Source organism: Penicillium argentinense (genome assembly GCF_028826775.1).
Source record: "Penicillium argentinense strain IBT 30761 chromosome Unknown utg000002l_segment0_segment0, whole genome shotgun sequence".
In the NCBI taxonomy this organism is placed as follows: domain Eukaryota; kingdom Fungi; phylum Ascomycota; class Eurotiomycetes; order Eurotiales; family Aspergillaceae; genus Penicillium; species Penicillium argentinense.
Genome location: NW_026622661.1, coordinates 1630314 through 1650693, shown reverse-complemented (window position 1 = coordinate 1650693; position 20380 = coordinate 1630314). Strand labels below are relative to the sequence as shown.

General features: G+C 51.6%; 6 protein-coding genes across 6 annotated transcripts; 4 read left to right on the top strand and 2 right to left on the bottom strand.

The window, feature by feature from the left end:
* Positions 1–513: 513 nt before the first annotated feature.
* Positions 514–1939, top strand: N7532_001470 (trans-hexaprenyltranstransferase; the record flags this gene model as incomplete). The annotated part of the gene is made up of 2 exons (XM_056613964.1): positions 514–1719; positions 1778–1939. 2 exons carry the CDS (start codon positions 514–516, stop codon positions 1937–1939), a joined length of 1368 nt encoding a protein of 455 aa, XP_056479005.1.
* Positions 1940–3395: 1456 nt separating this feature from the next.
* On the top strand, positions 3396–6202 carry N7532_001469 (SMP domain-containing protein; the record flags this gene model as incomplete). The annotated part of the gene is made up of 2 exons (XM_056613963.1): positions 3396–3865; positions 3940–6202. 2 exons carry the CDS (start codon positions 3396–3398, stop codon positions 6200–6202), a joined length of 2733 nt encoding a protein of 910 aa, XP_056479004.1.
* Positions 6203–6836: 634 nt separating this feature from the next.
* Positions 6837–10741, top strand: N7532_001468 (putative cytoskeleton assembly control protein Sla2; the record flags this gene model as incomplete). The annotated part of the gene is made up of 12 exons (XM_056613962.1): positions 6837–6844; positions 6905–6951; positions 7023–7040; positions 7133–7208; positions 7279–7436; positions 7521–7601; positions 7659–7716; positions 7774–7958; positions 8013–9058; positions 9115–9264; positions 9323–10537; positions 10655–10741. 12 exons carry the CDS (start codon positions 6837–6839, stop codon positions 10739–10741), a joined length of 3129 nt encoding a protein of 1042 aa, XP_056479003.1.
* Positions 10742–11771: 1030 nt separating this feature from the next.
* On the bottom strand, positions 11772–12963 carry N7532_001467 (Mating-type protein MAT alpha 1; the record flags this gene model as incomplete). Its single annotated transcript, XM_056613961.1, has 2 exons — positions 11772–12490; positions 12555–12963. The coding sequence occupies 2 exons, from the start codon at positions 12961–12963 to the stop codon at positions 11772–11774; spliced, it is 1128 nt and encodes a 375-aa protein (XP_056479002.1).
* A 995-nt stretch (positions 12964–13958) lies between these two features.
* N7532_001466 (DNA-(apurinic or apyrimidinic site) lyase APN2) lies at positions 13959–16138 on the bottom strand (the record flags this gene model as incomplete). Its single annotated transcript, XM_056613960.1, has 6 exons — positions 13959–14852; positions 14909–15678; positions 15736–15868; positions 15922–15967; positions 16018–16030; positions 16111–16138. The coding sequence occupies 6 exons, from the start codon at positions 16136–16138 to the stop codon at positions 13959–13961; spliced, it is 1884 nt and encodes a 627-aa protein (XP_056479001.1).
* Positions 16139–16486: 348 nt separating this feature from the next.
* Positions 16487–17288, top strand: N7532_001465 (cytochrome c oxidase subunit VIa; the record flags this gene model as incomplete). Its single annotated transcript, XM_056613959.1, has 5 exons — positions 16487–16655; positions 16747–16771; positions 16828–17029; positions 17094–17101; positions 17243–17288. The coding sequence occupies 5 exons, from the start codon at positions 16487–16489 to the stop codon at positions 17286–17288; spliced, it is 450 nt and encodes a 149-aa protein (XP_056479000.1).
* Between the last annotated feature and the right edge of the window lie 3092 nt (positions 17289–20380).

Below are 20380 nucleotides of genomic sequence, written 5' to 3'. Positions count from 1 at the left end.
TCGCTTTATTAAGTTTCCTTTTGGATTTGTAAGAAGGAGGGATGTGCAGGACCAAGCTGACCGGCGCAATTTTCATGTCTCTTTAACCCGAACCATTTATTCTCCACTGGGCCTGTCGGTGTAGTGTCCTGTTCTAGTGTTCTAGTTTGAGTAGAGAGAGGCCGGGTTGCTTCCGAGCAGCTTGTTCCGAATACGATGTGGCCCTTTCGAGGACAGCGAACATTAATTACACGCGGATCGTCTGATTTGTATTCTCGGAATATTTTCAAGTATTAGGAGAATATTGCCAAGTCTCCGTAGAATGTCTAGATGGATCCCGACTCCGACTTTTCTAATGCGGCCGTTTCGGTGCCCCGGCGTTCGCTTGGCCCGTGCTGTCCCGAGAGCTCTTGAAATCTTCCCGCAGGATTATTCCGGTCCTCCCCCAAACACCCCAACCCATCACCCTCGCTTTAACCCGACCTTCATGGTCTAGATTCGCATCTGGACCCAATTTAACCCCTCGCATCGACCATGCGAGCTCGAACCGCCTCGGCCGCCGGGCTGCTGCTCACGCGATCAACCACCTCCCCGGCCTCCGTGTGCTCGCGATGCCTCCGCGATGATCTCCTCTCGTCCGCGTCTCCTTCTACCCTTCAATCGCGCAAATACCACCCCACAAGACGGCGCGATGCGTCGCAATTTGGCGCCGCCATTTCCGTGGCCCAAACCTTGATCAAGGGCATGCCCAAGGCGTCGCCCGGCGTCTCGGTCGACCCGTTGCGCATCGTCGGCAAAGAGTTGAAGTTTATGAGCAAGAACATTCGTCAATTGCTGGGATCTGGACACCCGGCTCTCGATAATGTTGCCAAGTACTACACGCGTAGCGAAGGCAAGCATATGCGGCCATTGCTGGTCCTTCTGATGTCCCAGGCCACGGCGATAGACCCTCGCAAACTTCCGGCCGACCAATCTCCCAACAAAAAACCCGTCGATAGTCCTCTTAGCTCTTTTTCCATTCTCGACGACTCAAATCCCGACTTCAACCCGCTTGTTTCCAAGTCGACCGAAAGCCACCAGTACAATGTCTCCGGGGACGAGAACATTCTTCCCTCGCAGCGTCGGTTGGCCGAGATCACCGAGCTCATCCACACTGCCTCCCTCCTCCACGACGATGTTATCGATAACGCGGAGACCCGCCGCGCGAGCAGCTCCGCAAATACCGCGTTCGGAAACAAGATGGCCGTGCTGGCTGGTGATTTCCTGCTTGGCCGGGCCTCCGTGGCTCTGGCCCGGTTACGCGATCCCGAGGTTACAGAGCTGATGGCCACGGTCATTGCCAACCTTGTGGAGGGTGAGTTCATGCAGTTGAAGAACACGGCTCAGGATGAGGCGAAACCGGTCTATAACGACGACATTCTGCAGTACTATCTGCAGAAGACCTATCTGAAGACCGCCAGTCTGATCAGTAAGTCTTGCCGCTCTTCAGCTGTGCTGGGTCGGTGTGCCCCTGAGGTTGTCGAGGCTTCATATGCCTATGGCCGGAACTTGGGACTGGCATTCCAGCTTGTAGACGATATGCTGGATTACACCGTCACCGCGGCAGAGATGGGCAAGCCCGTCGGCGCTGATCTGGAGCTAGGTCTGGCCACCGCTCCTCTCTTGTTTGCATGGAAGAGTAACCCCGAGCTGGGTCCTCTTGTCGGCCGGAAGTTCAGTGAGGAGGGCGATGTACAGAAGGTAAGTCAAACCGCTATGCTTTGACCCTAGTATTTTTATCCTGACAGTAGTATTTCAGGCCCGTGAACTCGTTCACCGTAGCAACGGTGTTGAACAGACACGTCAGCTGGCCCAGGACTACGCTGACAAGGCCGCTGCTGCCATCGCTGATTTCCCCGAGGGCGAAGCCAAGGCAGGTCTGCTTGAGATGTGTGAGAAGACCATGCAGCGCCGGAAGTAGGCCGTCTCACGAGCTTTGTATCATATCAATAGATGTATGAGATAGATCTGTTGTTCTCCCCTTCTTTGTTTGATTGAATGTACAATACATATTTCATTTCACGCGATGTTGGATTAAGTCATGGCCTGTGGGTGTTTGATACTGGGAAATGGCATGGCCTCAATGCCCTTTGTAGATCCACTTTCTTCATTTGCCTTAAGTGGTCCCGATGTTTGTTGATGGACACACTCTGAGTTTTCCTGGGAAGTAGGAAGCAATAATGGGCTTGGTAGGAGGATGCAGATCCTTCGAATGGCTCAAATGCTTCGGATCTGTCATTAGTATAGTCTTACAAGGCCACCAAATAAGGGCCAAACCAAATCTCTAGTAGTTGGCGCCCCTTACCTAGCATCCATGGGTGTCTATCTAGATAGGTATTATTACTGCTCGGCATGCTCGTGTTGTTCTAGCTGAGCTACATCGTCCCCCTCCGACTTGAAGAGTCAGTCCTACAGACTCAATAATACTTCCAAAGGATTGTTTGAGTTGATGATGTCTTTCTATTATAAGGTAGAAATATACCGTGTCCATCCTGCTGTTGAAAATTGCTATTTGGTATAGTGAACGATTGAAACCATGGCATAGCATTAGGCCATTCTACATACAGTTTGGAGCAGCACCAATGCCTTTCGTTTTCTCTAGAGATATACTTCGGTTTCTTGTGTATAAAACAGATGGCTGGGGAGCGATCAAATAGGTGAAGGTCCAGACAGAAAAATAGATACCACTCGATTATTAGAAAATCGGTAGCGGAAAGGATACGAGAGGTACTCGTGGCCGTCAAGTTATTTTGGGGTTGGTCCTGGATCGTAGCTTTGTACCTCGGTAACTTCTGCAGCTGATAAAGCTATATTTTGCATGTTCCTGGCCCAGAGAAATCGGCTGCAATACATCAAGCCATTCTGAAAGCGAATATCGCATTTTTTAGAAGAGTATTTGACCAGCCTCTCTCTAAAACCTAGCCTCTCAGCAGTCCTGGCGGCCAAAACGTTCTGCAGGGCAGGTCGTTCCTGACAGCTGGTCGGATCCTGCGGGGTTCCCATTTCAACCAGCGTGTAATGAAATCATTATTACAATACAGTACCGACACGTAACATACCCCAGCGCTTAAGAATGCCAAGTGTTCACTATGAAGATGTATCATAATGATGTAATACACTGACAAAACAGATACCACGCGGCCCACCCACGAGCTCCGGCGGGACCCAGCAACTCCGTCATCCGTCGTGCGCCGTGGAAGCTGCAACTCCCCTGTTCAGCTCTTCTGCACGGTATCTTCGTTCTTTTTACTTGCCGTTTCTGTCGGAGCCGGTCTCTCGTTTTTACCTTGCCCAAGCATCGCTGCTCTTCGGACGAGAATCTGGTCCCAAATTATGGAGCTTTCGGCCCTCCCGCTTTGATCGACGACTGGTTCCCCATGGGCTCTCTCGGCAGCTTTCTCGTCATCTACGCGCTCGGGGGACTCACTTTCTTCCCTCTGATTCTCACATTGACCCTCCTCTTCGCCTACCTGACCCTTCCGGATGCTCCAACCTCCCAACCACCATGCGACCGAGGTTCCGATGCGGTCCGTCGACCCGGCGACGATGAGTATAGCTTGAAGTCTGGTACGGATCAGCTGGCAGAGGAATTCCACCGCACCCATGACTCCGATGTCGCGGCTGGTTACTTTGCTGTCTGTCGGGAATATGTACCTGGCGGTGTCAATGGGAAGCCACCCGAGAGAACCACGCCTGCGGGCGAGGTCGTTGCGGCTGAGAGCCCCAGCGTCTATCAGACGATGTATCGGAGCTTGTTTGATCGGAGACAGACACCGAGTATTGAGCCGGCAAAGGCAAACAGCAAGAATATCAAGCGGGCGCGGAATGTCTTTTACATCGTTCTTCGGTATGTGTTGCTCTGCTTGCTTGATGAGGCTGAATGGTCGATCAATGTGCTAACAAACTCTTGCGCATTTATAGGCATGGTCATCTGATGCTTTATGATGACTTGAACCAGGTGGAAGTGCGTTATGTCATCTCCCTTGCTCATCACGATGTGACCATTCATGGCGGCGAGGGCGAGATCCCAGAGGGAGAGTTGTGGCTCAAGAGGAACGCCATCTGTCTGTCACGGCGACTGGATTCGCTGGGCGACCTCGGTGGCCCGACCCCACCGTTCTACATGTTTTCTGAGAATTTGTCGGAGAAGGAGGACTTCTATTTTGCCATGCTGCAGAACCAGTCCAAGATTTGGGAGTCGGCGGACAAACCACCCAAGCAGCAGGATTTTGACGTAAAGCATATCGTGTCTTTGGTTCAACGGCTCCACTCATCCGAAGAGCAGCTTCAAACACGATGGATCAATGCTTTCTTTGGACGCCTCTTCTTGGCTTTGTATCGAACACCTGAGATGGAGGAATTCGTACGAAGCAAGATCACCAAGAAGATTTCCCGCGTCAACAAACCGAACTTTATCAGCAAGATCGGACTTCAAAGGATTGACATGGGTGAGGGAGCACCATTCATAACAAACCCGCGATTGAAGGATCTGACAGTCGATGGCAACACTTGTGTCGAGATGGATCTTCAATACGCAGGGAACTTCCGGGTAGAGATCTCAGCCACGGTGCGCATCGATCTGGGCCAGCGTTTCAAAGCAAGAGAGGTCGACATTGTGCTTGCAGTGGTTCTGAAGAAACTCGAGGGCCACCTGCTAGTCCGCTTCAAGCCTCCGCCCAGCAACCGGTTTTGGATGTCTTTCGAAACCATGCCGAGAATGGTCATGGACATCCAACCTATTGTCAGCTCGAAACAAATCACGTTCAGCCCTATACTACGCACGATCGAAAGCAAGATCCGCGAGGTGATGGCAGAGAGTATTGTACTGCCGTTCTGGGATGACATCCCGTTCCATGAAAGCGCCGGCCAGGCCTTCCGGGGTGGTATCTGGCAGCGAGACGAGCCCGATTTCGACAATCCTTCGGCTGAAATCCCTGACGAGTCCGAGCCAGTTCCGCCGGCACCAAAGTGTGCTCCCGTGGACTCTATCGACGTATTGAAATCGAAAGATGATCGAACCATGAGCATGCCTGTTCTTCCTAAGTCCTCAAAGGCCGATATTAAACCGCGCAAAGCACCCAAATCATTCGTCTTCCCTTCGCAGTCCGACAAATCAACGGCGTCTTCGACGAGCATCAACAGACCGGAAAACAAGACCTTCCATCGTGCGATGCGTTCGCAGACCTTTTCCCAGGCAGCAGACCCCGTCGTGACTGCAGATAATGCCAAGGTCAACAAAGTCATGTCTGGGAACCCGGGTGATGAGAAGAGCAGTGCAACTAGCGCAATGATTGAGATATCAAACCGTTCCCCACCTACTACTCCGAACAGGACACCGAGCAGCTCACCACCCACTGCGGGCATCACGATGCCCGAGGGCGCGGCCCAGAGCGCGGTTCATAGCCGTGAGCCCTCCATTGCCGAGTCTCTCTATAGTGCGAGCTTTTCTAGTGACCATGTTATCCAAAGCCCTTCTTCGGCTCGTCTCGAAAATAGCACCTACTCCAGTGCCAGAAGTTCGCGAGAAAGCTCCACAACTTCGATCAATACCTCGATTGCCAGTGAAAAGTCTCGACGACGGAGCACCATTGATACCTTGACCAGGTCTCTGACTTCGGTCGCTGCAGATGAGAAGACTGGCAATGTGACAATTGGTTCGGCCACTGCTGCCGCAAAGAAATGGAGCTGGAGTGTCTTTGGGAAAGGCGAGCCGAACGAGAACCAAGAATCCTCCCAAAACCCAGCAGGCACACCCGACGAGCCCATTGGGCGCGGTCATCCTCATCCACCACCTGGGGCTCCTCTACCGCGCCCGGATAAATATGCCCTGAAAAGGAATTCGGCAACGCTCCCTAAGCGCAAGCCTGTTGGAGCACCAGCCCCTCCTGAGCGACCGAAGACCGCCGACAAAAATAAACGATTTGTGCCATCTCCACCATTACCTCGCCGCAAGCCAGTTCCCTCAGCGGCGGACGGAGCTGGTGGCAACGCTGATGAATTGCTTGTGGTACAAGCACCCACCGACTCGACCCCCAATAGCCCTGCCGGAGGAAACATGGACACGGAAGAGGGCCCGGCGGAGGCTATCCTACTCGAGAGTGATATGTCTCCAGCAGATACAGACACTGCTAGCATTTCTCAGTCATTGGAAGATGAGGCCAAACCGGATGCTGGACATCTGTAACTACCTCGATCACGATCATCTTACTATCTCCTTCCTTTCCATGCATATGTACTAAAAAGGATAACATCATTGCTGCTGTTCAACCGAATTATCGCTGGTGTATCTCTTGAGGCGTTTAGATGTGTTTGTCTGAGTGTCGACTCTGCTTAGCTTCATACCTGCAGGATCGAAGTTTGTCTCAGGCTGGAGGTATGGCGCATCGGAGTCTTTGACGTATAGAGCCACGATACCCTTTTTTGTGTGCTGTCACGCGACGGAGTTAGGCAATTTAATTTTTCAATGAACATCTCCTATTCGAATCCAGGCTACCACTGTATCGTGTATACACTATAGGCGGGCTGATTGAGCACCCGACAGGCAATGCATGGCAGGTGGCGCAGTCGGACTTAAGACGCGCGAGATGTACACCGCCGACAAGGGATGGGCTTAGGCGTCGCCAAGACTGACAGGCGCCAGCTTTCCCCCCAACGTCATTGCACTCCACGTGCGACATCTTCACGCTTCAACTTCATCTTCTCCGGTCAGCGCCCTCTCTGACATCTCTGCGCTGTCCGGACTCGGGATCTGCTGCGAAGCAAGATTTCATTTTGCCCCCTGAACCCGCGCCCCGTGTCCCGCATTGCATCCGGTCAAGATGAGTCGGTACGCGGAACCCAATTCAGTCCCCTTGAATTGGGCAGACGGCTAATAGGGATCATCTAGCACGGAGGCTGATCTGGCCATCAATATCCGCAAGGCCACGAGCATTGGTAAGTGTTTGCCGGATGTCATGGAAGCTAGACAAGGACGCAGAGGCTAACTGCTCATCCCGCATGAATAGAGGAAACCGCTCCAAAACGTACGTCTGAATTGCGATTTTAGTACCGCTCCGAGAGAAACCATGCGCCTTTTATATCGAATAATCGACTCTAACTGCTTTTGCCATTGCAGGGAAACATGTGCGAAGCTGCATCGTCTACACGTGGGACCACAAGTCGTCGGCGGCCTTTTGGGCTGGCATGAAAGTGTATGTGACTCGAGCACTGGACGGGATTACAAAAGGGCATGCATAGCTGACATATAATTGCCCATTACAGGCAGCCCGTTCTTGCCGACGAGGTCCAGACGTTCAAGGCCCTGATCACGATTCACAAGGTCCTCCAGGAAGGCCACCCAATTGTCGTGCGCGAGGCACAGCAGCATGCCAACTGGGTCGATAGCTTGATGCGAGGTGTTGGAAGTGACGGTGTTCGAGGTATGATACTTGCGCGCAATCGGCATCCGCTCGACCGACCACCTGCGCATTCGACCAGACGCTGACATGGATATTGTTGGATAGGATATGCTCCGCTTATTCGCGAATACGTCTTCTTCCTCGAGTCGAAGCTGGCCTTCCACCGCAATCACCCGGAATTCAATGGCATGCTATTCCTAGATACCCCGATTCGAACCCGGATGACGGACTAACGGTATGCAGGATTGTTCGAATATGAGGAGTACATTAGCTTGAAGACGATAAATGACCCGAATGAGGGGTACGCATGAGATTTGCTTCGTTGGATTGTGGATGAGGTACTGACAGATTTTCTTAGTTACGAGACAATTACCGACCTCATGACCCTGCAGGACCAGATTGATGCCTTCCAGAAGCTCATTTTCTCGCACTTCCAGTCCGGAACCCACAACGAGTGCCGTATTTCCGCTCTGGTGCCGCTTGTGCAAGAGAGCTATGGTATCTACAAGTTCATTACTAGCATGCTGCGCGCAATGCACACAAGTATGTTTCCTCTTGAATGCCTGCCTGGTGTTTCACATGCTGACTTTGCTACAGCAACTGGCGATGACGGAGCTCTTGAGCCCCTTCGTGGCCGTTACGATGCCCAGCACCATCGTCTCGTGCGATTCTACTACGAGTGCTCGAACCTTCGTTATCTGACCAGTCTGATCACCATCCCGAAACTGCCGCAGGACCCGCCAAACCTGCTGGGCGAAGACGACGAGCGGCCAGCTTTGCCGAAACGCCCCGCGAGGGAGGTTGAGGCCCAGCCCTCTCCGCCACCCAAGGTCGCTGCTGAGCCCGAGCCCATCAGTGATTTCTGGACAAACGAGGCCAAGCGCCAGCAAGAAGAATATGAGGCGGAGCAGGCCCGTTTGCAACAGCAGTGGGAGGAACAGCAACGGCAGCAGATGCTTGCCCAGCAGCAGGCTCAGCTCGACTTTGAAGAGCAGCAGCGCCTGCAAGCTGAGCAACAACGCCTGGCCCAGGAGCAGCTCCTTCGTGACCAGTATCAAACACAAACACAGGGTCGACTGGCAGAGTTGGAGCAAGAGAACCTTAATGCTCGAGCTCAGTATGAGCGTGATCAGCTCATGCTGCAGCAGTACGACCGCCGTGTCAAGGACCTGGAGGAGCAGATGAATCAGCTGAACTCGAACATTAACTTGCAGAACTCCTCTAAGGACGAGCAGATCCGCGCTTTGCAGGAACAGGTGAACACCTGGCGGGCCAAGTACGAGGCCCTGGCCAAGCTCTACTCGCAGTTGCGACAGGAGCACCTGGATCTCTTGCAGACCACCAAGAGCCTGAAGATCAAAGCGGCTTCCGCACAAGAGGCGATTGACCGCCGCGAGAAGCTGGAGCGTGAGCTCAAGACTAAGAACCTCGAGCTGGCTGATATGATTCGGGAGCGTGACCGTGCTTTGCACGACAAGGACCGCGTGTCTGGTACGAATAAGGATGAGCTGGAGAAGGTTAAGCGGGAGCTTCGCATGGCGATTGACCGTGCTGAAAATGCCGAGCGCTCCAAGGGCACTGAGATATCTTCCATGCTGTCCAAGTATAACCGTGAAATGGCCGACCTGGAGGAAGCTCTTCGCGTAAGCATTCAACCCGCGTGCTCAATGAAGTAATTCCTTTTACTGACTGTCTCCAGCTTAAAAACCGCGCCCTGGAGGACATCAACAGCCGCAACTCAGAGCGCTCAGGAGACCATGACATGGCTCTTCGCGAGAAGGACGAGGAGATCGAGGTGTACAAGTCTGGCATGGAGCAAGCTCTGATGGAACTCGAGGAGCTGAAGCTGGTAAGTGGCTCATTGCAAGCCATCGATTGCAGGTTTTTGCTAATGAACAACTGTACAGAACCAAGGTGACGCCGACCACGCCCTTGATAGCCAGATCGACACTGTCCTTCATGGAACAGTGGCCAAGATCAACGACATTATCGACTCCGTGCTGCAAGCTGGTGTGCAGCGCGTGGACGACGCGATGTATGAGCTGGACTCGTCCATGCAAGCCGGTAACCAGAACGCCTCGCCTCCCTATGTCCTGTCTCAGATCGAAAAGGCCGCCGCTTCCGCCACCGAGTTCTCGACTGCCTTCAACAACTTCATCGCCGATGGCCCCAACAGCCCCCATGCCGAGATTATCCGCACCGTGTCCGTATTCTCGGGATCGATTGCCGATACCCTCAGCAACACCAAGGGTCTGTCTCGCTTCGCTAACGACGATAAGAGCTCGGACAACCTGTTCGGTGCTGCTCGCAAGTCTGCGCAGGCGACTGTGCGCTTCTTCCGTGGTCTGCAGTCATTCCGTCTCGAGGGTATGGAGGCCGAGCACAAGACGGATGTTGTTATCAACAACAACCTGGAGGTGCAGCGCGACCTGCAGACCCTGTCGAAGCTGGTTGAATCTTTCACCCCCAAGAGCAGCAAGATCACCACCAACGGCGACTTGGGAGACCTTGTTGATTCTGAGCTGACCAAGGCCGCCGACGCGATCGACGCGGCCGCCCAGCGCCTGGCGAAGCTGAAGAACAAGCCCCGCGATGGCTACTCGACCTATGAATTGCGGATTAATGATTCAATTCTTGCCGCTGCCATCGCAGTGACCACTGCTATCGCCGAGTTGATCAAGGCTGCCACCGTGTCGCAGCAGGAGATCGTCCGCGAGGGCCGAGGCACCTCTTCCGCCACAGCCTTCTACAAGAAGAACAACCGCTGGACCGAGGGCTTGATCTCTGCCGCCAAGGCTGTGGCTGGTTCCACTAACACTTTGATCGAGACCGCTGACGGTGTCATCTCCGGGCGTAACTCCCCCGAGCAACTCATCGTCGCCTCCAACGACGTCGCCGCCAGTACCGCCCAGCTTGTGGCTGCTAGTCGTGTCAAGGCTACTTTCATGAGCAAGTCCCAGGACCGCCTGGAGGGTGCCAGCAAGGCCGTTGGTGCTGCATGCCGTGCGTTGGTGCGACAGGTGCAAGACATCATCAAGGAGAAGCACAGTGGCGAAAACGAGACAGAGGATTACGGTGCGCTGAGTTCGCACGAGTTCAAAGTCCGCGAGATGGAGCAACAGGTACGTTCATACGCATTTCCCCATTCCCCACATATTCCCACATTCCTTGGCCAATTGGGTCTCTGCTATCAAGTATCTATTCCCCGAGTCATCTGCTAACTATTTTCACCCCTCCAGGTCGAGATCCTACAACTGGAAAACAACCTCGCCCGCGCCCGCCAACGCCTTGGCGAGATGCGCAAGATTTCCTACCAGGAAGAGTAAACTGCTTTCCTCGAATTCATCAATTGCTTTATATCACCGCGTCGTCTTTACTTTCTCCCTCCGCATTGTATATCTTGAGTATCATTCCAAGGAACTGCTTGTCCCGTCCTCATTCGCCCTGTTCCTGCTTAACAAATATCACATCTTTCTGTCAGTAATCCTCGTCACTGGAGATTAGCGAATGTACCAAATTCTTCCTTCTTTCTAAGATACCATCAAGCACGACGTAGACGTAGAGTAGTGCCTCTGCTTGGGAAGGCCCTAAATTACTTGAAGCTGACTTCGACCACATTGCCGCGGCCATTGACAAAGTGCAAAGGACTAAACAGCAGATACTGGCCGTGTTTCTGGAAGACTGGCTTTTGAAACAGCAACAAGCTTACTTATTTCTTTGCACCGTTGTAGGGAAAGAGGTACGAAGTAAAGGGGAGGATATTTCCTAGTAGAGAATCTATGAGAAGAGAACAAATTTCTGCCGAACATTATGATATTTGTTTTTAGCAGGCTTGAATCTAACTATCACTACCATATCGTACTAGATAGATGGACCAGAGAGAATACTGCCGAAAACCTCAGGATAGATAGACGGACATTGGGAAAAGCATCACAAACTCAGGAAGGAGGACATAAAAAATCCATCTATCGACACTAGTGTACCAGGTAGTCGATGTCAGAGATGAAACTGTTGGCCACCTCCAGCATAGATAGATATAGGAGAACAATCAAAAGCCAAAAAACATACGAAGGGGAATGGGCTGGGGTAATGTTCGGCAGAACTGGTAGATCGGGAACAAACAGAAACAATCCATCTGTTGGCACCATAACGTACTAGGTAGCCAAGGTCAGAGGGGAATGGTTGACGGCCTCCGAGACAGGTAGATACAAGGTAGCATCTCAAAAGAATAATTGTCTCAACCCACGAACACAATTGACCCATCTGTGGCTACTATATGCACCAGGAAGCGAAAGGTCAGAGGGGAAACTCGAACGCCTCCGAAACAGCGTACTGTAAGATTCTGCCCCGCGACTACTAAGATGCGCTTTGCCCCGACGTACGAAGCTTGTGATAAAAGCCCGACGCGTCCTTGCGATAAAAGGACGAGGCGTCCTTGTGGAGGAGTCGCATCTCCTTGAGTGCCTCGAGATCTTGGGCCGGCCAGGTCACGAGATGGCGCATCGGATCCAGGCTGTTGTCGATAACATCGTTTGTATCAAACATCGTCAGGTCCCATGGCAACTCGTCGAACAAGTAAGCCAGCGGATCGTCAACAAACTTCTGGTCCTTCTGGTCCTTCTGGCCTTCCTGGTCCTTATGAGAATCAAGGCTGGTCTTGGTAACAGCCATTTGGCCTTGGCAAGAACCACCGCGGTACGGCCAGGTCGAGTTTGGAAGTCGTTCCATTCCGTAGCCACTGACTCGCAAGAGACTGTCCACGATTTCGTGGACCGTGGTTGTACGGATCCGCAAGGGACGTTGGGGACCGAACGACTCAAATATTTGGATTCGCCCATCTTGGTAGAGTCTCGCGCTGAAACCGCATGTCTCGAGGTACCTATCGGACTCAGGCATGCCGATGATTCTCGCCGCATGCTGAGTGAAGACAAAAAGAGACGTGTCGCGCAAGATGAAGTTGTCACGCACCACCGTGTAAGCCCGTGCAATGAGTGACCATTGCGGCTTCAGCGGGTCGTCCGGCCACATCTCGGCCAGAGCCAAGGACTTTGCGGCTTGGCGGGCACCCGGAAATGCTGGGGAAAGGTAACCTGAAGGCTGTTGGCCCCTGTGAAAGAATTATTGTGGAAGAGTACTTACTCCTGAATGCCATGAAGCTGTTGATGGAGCGCTTTCGTGGCCGAGATCCGGGAGTTTCGGCGGTATCCGCAGGCACCTCAAAGTGGTGGAATGTAATGATCTCTGGAATTTCCCTCTCTTGCTTATTTTCGTCCCACACAAGAAGACCCTTCTGGTAAACCAGTCGGGGCCCTTCTGGCACCCAGTGCGTGCTCGTATACCACGTCGACGGGATTGCGGCGACCATAAGACGAGCAAATTCCTCTAGAGGAATGTTATCTGGCCACAATCCCAGAACTCGCATGGCGCGATCTGCGGGAACAGTGGTCAAATAATCAAATAGGCGGAGCACAACAGGCGGCCATGTGCTCTGGCCTAGAGGACCTGTTCCATACATCGTGCTCGTGCCTTGGCGGTTATAAGCAGACATGGTGGTCAGGGTGGTCGAAAATGCCGAGCTAATGAAGAGACAGGAGAATTTGAAGGGTACGAGAAATTCGAGGGATCAAATGATCCGACGAAGTGATGGCCAGGCCTGCGAGAAAGGGCGTATCCAAGACGCTTGGATAGCTGGTCCCTTTGCTTCCACTCGTAGCCCCGACCTTGTCGACGCGTGAGGCTTGAACGATAGACGCGTAAGGAGAAATTTGGAAGCGGACAGGTTGACTCGATTGATAGGTTGTTCCTTCGGTGCGCTGACACGGACGGAAAATTTGGGCAGCGGAGGAGGGGGTGAGATCGAGTGTAGAGGGAAAAAGGAAGAGAAGAATCGAAAAGGATGGCGATATTTATGTTTCCAGGCGACCATTGGCTGTTTCACCTTTTTTGTTCGATAGCTGCTGTTGTTGTGGTTGCCACTACAGGAACTAGTGAATTGAGGAAGGAACAAAGAACGCACCTATCTTTCCTAGATCGCTCCTTCCTAGTGAATACTCTCGCTATTATCGTGGCCTGAGGCACCTCAAGCACTAGACTGCGATAGCACCTAAGTAGTGAATACAACCTGTTTATGAGTGACTGTTGTATACCCCAGGTGGGCCCATAGAGTTGGCCAGCCCTATTCTGCATTCACTCAGCACTTGCGGGTCCCCCGCACCGCAAAATCCCGGACTACGTGACTACGCCCCCGGCGAATTCCCATAGAGATTACACTACGGGAATTGCTACTCATGACAGCACCGAATAAAAAATTTCCTACAGTGTCTTTTTTTCTTTTTTTCGGTTCTACAATAGCATTTAAGGTTGATGACCCGAAGCAAGGAGGGCCGCGGCCGATCCGCAAAGTTAATATGCCGATCGAAGGAGCAAGGGATTTATTTTACGGTCAAACAGGATAAGGCATCTTAGAGGGCGACAGCAAAATCTGGCAAAGTGCATTGTAAGAGGGCGTGTGTAGGACAATAAGCTCCCCCAGCCACGCCCCTATTAAGGTTCCTGCTGGGACAATGGATTCCAATCGCTGGACCAGATAAATGTCGGACATCGCCACTGTGATCCCCTTTCTTTCTCGCCGCTGGGACCAAGTGGCCGGGGGCAGATCCAGAACGCCCGTCCTTGATTGATCCCTGGTTTCTTTGTGGTCAAGCTGATACATGGCTCTTGGTGCCCGTCACACTTCGGCGCCGGTTTCTTGGTGAACAACTTCGTCCAATCTTCTTTACTAACGATCGGGTCAATCACGGTATCGTCCTCGACCTGACTGTGCAACTGGCTGGTTGGATATTGAGTGGATGGGTCGCCGTTGGGATGCTGGGGGTTCGCCTCCGAGTCGACTTGGAGCGACGCATCACTTGCGGTGGAAGGCATTACATCCCGGCGAGAATCGGAGGCTGTTGCTGATGTAGATACGGTTCCACTGGGGGTAGGCTTCGGCTTGAAAAAGCCGGCGAGGGTTTTTTGGCCTGATAACGAGGCCGCGGACGAGGACAGGGTGGATTTCGAACGCTTGACAGGTGATATGGGGGGTGGCTGGGATCGCTTGCGGGTTGATTTTGCTGCGCTTTCGTTTATAGATATAGGCGGAGAATCTCTAGCCTCTTTGGGTGTAGATGCTGTGGGGGGAGTGGGGACAGGTATCGCCTTTGGCGCACTTGGGGTGTTCCGAGAGAACATGTCTTTGATGCTTCGCCTTCTATCGACATCGAATTCGGGGAGTAACCGTCCAGATGATGTGAGGATGAGCCGTGAGGTATACTCGTGTTGTCGCTCGCCATTTCTGAATAACCCCGGCGGGTTCACGAGGTCACGGATATGAACTTCTTCCCCTCCAAGAGACACTCGGTCCTTGAAGAGAGCGTAAACCGGGCAATGGTCAGAGCCCTGCAGATCATCAGGTTAGCGAGGTGCAAATAAGGCAGCTTCAGGTTCATACACACCATCAGGCCTTCTTGTATATTGGAGTCAGAAAACCAATCTTTCATTTCCAGACTGCAGAGCACGTAGTCAATCCTCGAGCCGTAGTTCCCAGGCCGAGTGTTTAGTCGCGTATCCCAGCAAGTGTACATGCCTGCACGAGAAGGGTGGAACGACCTGCAAATATCATGGAGAACCGGATTTTCGCGACCGGCCCCACGCTTTCCAACCACCACTCCATCCGAGAGCAACTCGTTGAAAAGTTTCCGGGGCGGACTAGATAAAAACTCATCCTCCGTGGTTGAGCATTTCCTAATACCTTCAATAGCATGCGCAGAGTCGATAGGACACTTGGAGATGTTGATGTCACCAGTCAGGAACACGCGTTTGCCCATAGCGGTGAGATTCCGGACTCGGGCATCGACCGCATTGAGAAAGTCCATTCGAAACGAATCACGGCTTTCATCTCGGTATGCAGGGCAGTATGTTCCGATGAGTACAAATGCGGGAAACTCGAGAATGACACATCGTCCTTCAGAGTCGAGGGTTGCGGCATCACTAGGTTCGGCTGGTGTGCTTTCACCATCATTTTCTTCTCCCGAGCTATCGCTTGATAGGGTACTGGGCCGTGAGAGCTGCTCAGGTGTTGGATAGCCGCCAATCTGCTGCTCTTCCGGCAGGTCGCGGAAGGAGGTTGAAGAGTTTGGAGGACAAAGAACCCCCGTGATGCCTTCCTCGGCGCGGATCGGAGCACACGTCGCGTTGCGCGTGTATATTACGACTCCGGAGTAGCCTTGATATGATAGTATTAGCCCACGAATTTAAAATTGCTGTAAGAAGGCGAACTTGCCCTTTTTGGTTTTAGGGAGACTGAAGTAACAATCCCATCCGGGTACCAGGACCATGTCATCTCGCAGGTCCTTTCGTTGGATCTTGGTTTCTTGAAAAACCACGATATCAGATTCGAGGATATCAAACATAGACTGGAAGAGGATTCAGAATAGTGCCTGCGATTTCCATAAACAAAACGTCTCACCTCGAAAGTCTTCGTCCCTCTCCATGGCTCATAGGAGAATGGGTTTCTGTGGGCCATTAGCACGGGCTCGGGGGACTGCCAGTCTGGTTTGCATACCGAATTCCATTGACTTGACACAGAGTTAGCATTTCGCCACAGATCCAAGCGGTGCAACTCAATCGCCGCAATTCAAGTGGTCAATTAACGTACCGTTCCAGGTGGTGATGCGAAACCCCATTTCCAGCAGCTTCCGCCCCACGAGGCAGCATTCACCACGTGACAAAAAAAGACGATTCAACTGATCGGATCTCGATGCGGAGAGTGAAACGGAAAGAATCAGCGCTTACGTCCAGGAGGCAGCTAGCCTTGCTCGCCCTGGGTCGCAGGAGAATAATATCACGTGATATCAAGCACCGTTCTCATCACGTGTCAAAAATGACATTCATGCTTGTCACGTGATGTGTAGAGTGACGTGGAGTTACATAAGCCGGGGGATCACGGGAGTCCACTAAAGCGGCTTCGATTTCAACGTACGATCTCCTCGACCCCCGACTCTGCCAAACTCCCCTCCACCCCCCAACCCACCATGCTCCGCAACGCCGCCCGTCTGTCCCAGCGTGCTACGCGCTCGGCCCCGGTCCGTCAGACCGTTCAGCGCCGCTTCAACTCCGCCGAGGCCAAACCCGAGTGGATCGTCGACAACGAGTTCAACCGTGAGCGTGCTAATGTCAAACACCACGCAGCCTCCACCAGCGGTACGTGAATAGCTCTCTTCGTCCCCGCAGATGGATCACTTATACCCTGCGGCTGGATTACATGACTTGTACTGACTCAATGGCTCTGCAGGCCTCTGGCGCAAGCTCTCCATCTTGTACGCGGTCCCGCCTCGATTCTTCACTTCATAGTGCTTGATCTATTCGGTTCTAGATCTTTCCCACCTCGAATATCGCTAACGAAGACTCGCTGCAGCGCTGTCATTCCCTGCCTGATTGGTGGCGGTATCAACGCCTACAACCTGTGGGAGGAGCACTGGGAGCACTGGGCTCACATGCCCCCTCTCGAGGAGCGTACCGAGTACCCCTACCAGAACATTCGCGTCAAGAACTTCCCATGGGGTGACGGTGACAAGGTACGTTCTACTCCGAGAGCACCGCTTTGGCAGAATGACCTGTGTTTACTAACTGATCCTTTAGACCATCTTGTGAGTTTCTCATACTCGACGGCGCAACGCATTCACCACGAGGAGCTGTGCTTCTACATGGAGAATTGCCTGCATCCCTCCAACATATCGATCAAAATGGTGATGCCAGTGCTTGCAAACAATCAACTAACAGGTCTATAGCTGGAACTCCGATGTCAATTACCACAACAAGGACAAGGCTACCTAAGCCAATCGCCCTTGAACGTGACGTCCAAAATATACAATCAACTCCGTGGATCGATCACTCGACGCGTATGGGAGATATCTTAACTGCACATCTTGATGTATTCTATCGCGCTGATGTTTCGCGGGAACATAGAGCCTGCTGAGGCTCTGGGGGGTGTGTTATTAAGAATGAAGTGGTGCTGTGCCGTATTCAATCGATCTTGATATTTCCTTTGTTCCTATTGAACAATTCGTTGACCCGGTTCGATCCTGGAGTTAACCCGTACAGCTTTCATCTGCAGAGGCGTACCAAGTCGTAGTGGCAAAACCTCGAGCAATGCTTCATACCGAAGAACTTTTCCTCGAAGACAACCAATCCAGAGGATCTAACTCTAAACCTCAATCTATAGGAAGAAGATCTTATCCTGGAAGATAGAATGTTTAGCCCATATGTAAATCGAACTTGTCCCAGTAATCCAACCAATCAGTCAGGTGTAGGGACCCTTGTGTCCATTCCATACTCTTGGCTAGTAGGAAATAAGAAACTTCTGTTTCCTTTAGTTAAGTTTGCATGTCAATTCCTATGATTATTGGGATTGTCGATTTCTTACTGGTTGGTATGGCCTGTATATTTTACTTTTGTTGTTATCACAGGCTTGCTTAGTGATGGAGAAGGGTGTTCAGAACCTGAACACTGTAGTCGCAGAGCACACTCTGCGGGTCCTCCGACTGACCTCACGACCTTGCTTTCAAGGAATTCGCACGCCCGATGGTTGCCGCAAGCTTGTCATGATACCGATGTTTCTGAACATTCATACTCCGGCGAAAATCCGCAGTCCGCGTGTCAGGAGGGCTCTATCACTCGATGGTGGCGGATTGACGTTGTCGATGTCGGAAGGGCGAATGATCAGTTCTCATCGGCAGAGAAGCTCGAACTCGACAGAAACACCATTGGCAGCCCAGTCGGAGATATTCGACCTTTTCCCCAAATAATAAGGCAGTCCGTTTTAATCGACCAAGTCCTGTGTATCGCAGTGCATGATCGTCCTCGGCATGGACTGCGAAAGTAAGGTACCTACTGAAGAGGATAGCGCTAGACGGCCCGGGGCAGCACGCCCAGCGACGTGCGGGTCGATCTAGAGAGTAATCACCAATAAAACACGCGTAGTGACGGGAATGGACAAGTAACCCAAACGTAGGGGGGCAGGTCAGAAGTCTACGGGTATGAGAAGGTATATTGTAGAACTACTAGTAGCTATTAAGTCCAGCTATTTAGCTATATGATCCATCCTGGGTACGAGAGCAAGGTGTCTCCCCACTACACTACGTACATAGGTAGTGTGCCATACTCACCTTCACGCAGTCCGTTCTCACAATGGAATGTATATTCGGCGACTTTACTATAAATTATTCCTCTCCTGCTGCTTCCACTCCCCCATTGTACCGAGTCACGTACCTCAGATGCTGGCTTCACGCCTCGATGTGCCGCCATGGGCATACGAGTTTATCTCGCCCTCCCTCAAAGATCTCAACAAGACAGTCCAAGGCTTGCGGGGGACCAGTTAGATCCAAAAAGCAAACCAGGTCACAATAAATCCACGTGCAAAAATACCCTAGCCCATTTCTCAGAAATTTACGAGAGTGGCGTTCTACGAACTGCGCGGGTGGCGATGGACAAGCAGGCGAGAGAACTACTTTTCAAATGATACCAATGTCCACCACGATGTGAATATTGATAGCTTCAAGTTATCATTTTCAAAGAGCTTTTAGATATGGGAGTCAACTCACACAAGGAGAAAAGGATCTTTTGAGAATTCGAGGTCGAGCCCAATCTATACCTCGGATACCATTTGCAAAGTGCTTGACTGGTCGTTGTGACCAAAGGGCCCTCATCGCCGTAATTTCCCCTCGCTAGTCTCGTGGTTGGATTTGCCGAGGACAACCCGCTTTGCGAGGATGCCAATGGTGGCTTCCCACTACAAACAGAGAGACGAACTTGGTTGTTTTGACTCATGTATCCCGACATAAGAGGCGGGTAGTTGTTGAGGTCTGGATGCAGGTGATCAACCCTTTCGGGCACAAATACCCGAAATGCACCCAGAAAGCAAGTTATTGGGGACTTTACAACAAAAAAATATCATCTTTGACATTGAATCATGAAAGGATCACGGGTCCACCGCCTTAGAACGAAAATGAGCACCATATCGTTCTTGATGCAAGGACCTTGGAATTTATTTGCGCTCGGCGACATTTGCCTTACGAATGATATGCTTGCATTTATTCCACCAAATGCTCGAAACCGGAGCTGGTGATGTAAGCATAGACTGCTTAATTCATGCTGGCGTTAAAAGCCAAGTACAGAGGGTACTAGCTATCAAGCACGTTTTCCTATTTTTTCAGAAGGGTTCATATCCATAACACCTTTTGAAGCTTGGTTAGCTGTATAAGATTAGGTGACTGTCCTGATGACTGCTACTACACACAGTTATAGTATATAGGGTAGCCAAATTGAGGTACAGAGCCTCTACAATTCAGGAATAAAGCCCTACTGAAATTGGAACCTGAGTCTCGGCTGCCATAATCGACCGTAGAAAGAAATGAAGCCTTGGAGAATGAATTGGAAGATCAAACAATGTGAATCATTACCAAGGCATTATGCAATAGTTTACATGATAGTTGCTACAAGTTCTAAAATGATAATTTAATTAAAGAATATCTAATGAAAGCTGCCGTCAAGTGACTATTATAAGCACCGTGGAACTACTCATACCGATGGCTCTCATGGATTCTATATACTTCACATGTACTCCGATTTTCATTTCACCAGTTTTCAACATCAGCTCCACTGACTTTGAACCACTTGAGCCTCTTCCGTATGTCATAGTCTCTTCTAATCCATCCAACAGATGCGACCAAGCTCTGACATCTTTCTGTTCCCAGATCACTAAGTGCAACAATGTCAGGTATATACAGCCACTCGGAGTCATTTACCACAAGCTCACCACTGGAAACTTATGCTCCTGGAATTTATGATCTCTCAAGACGAGTTTCAAAGCTCGTTGTACCATGCAATGAAAAAGACTTTACCCCATCCTCCGTCGAAGATGCCTCAAA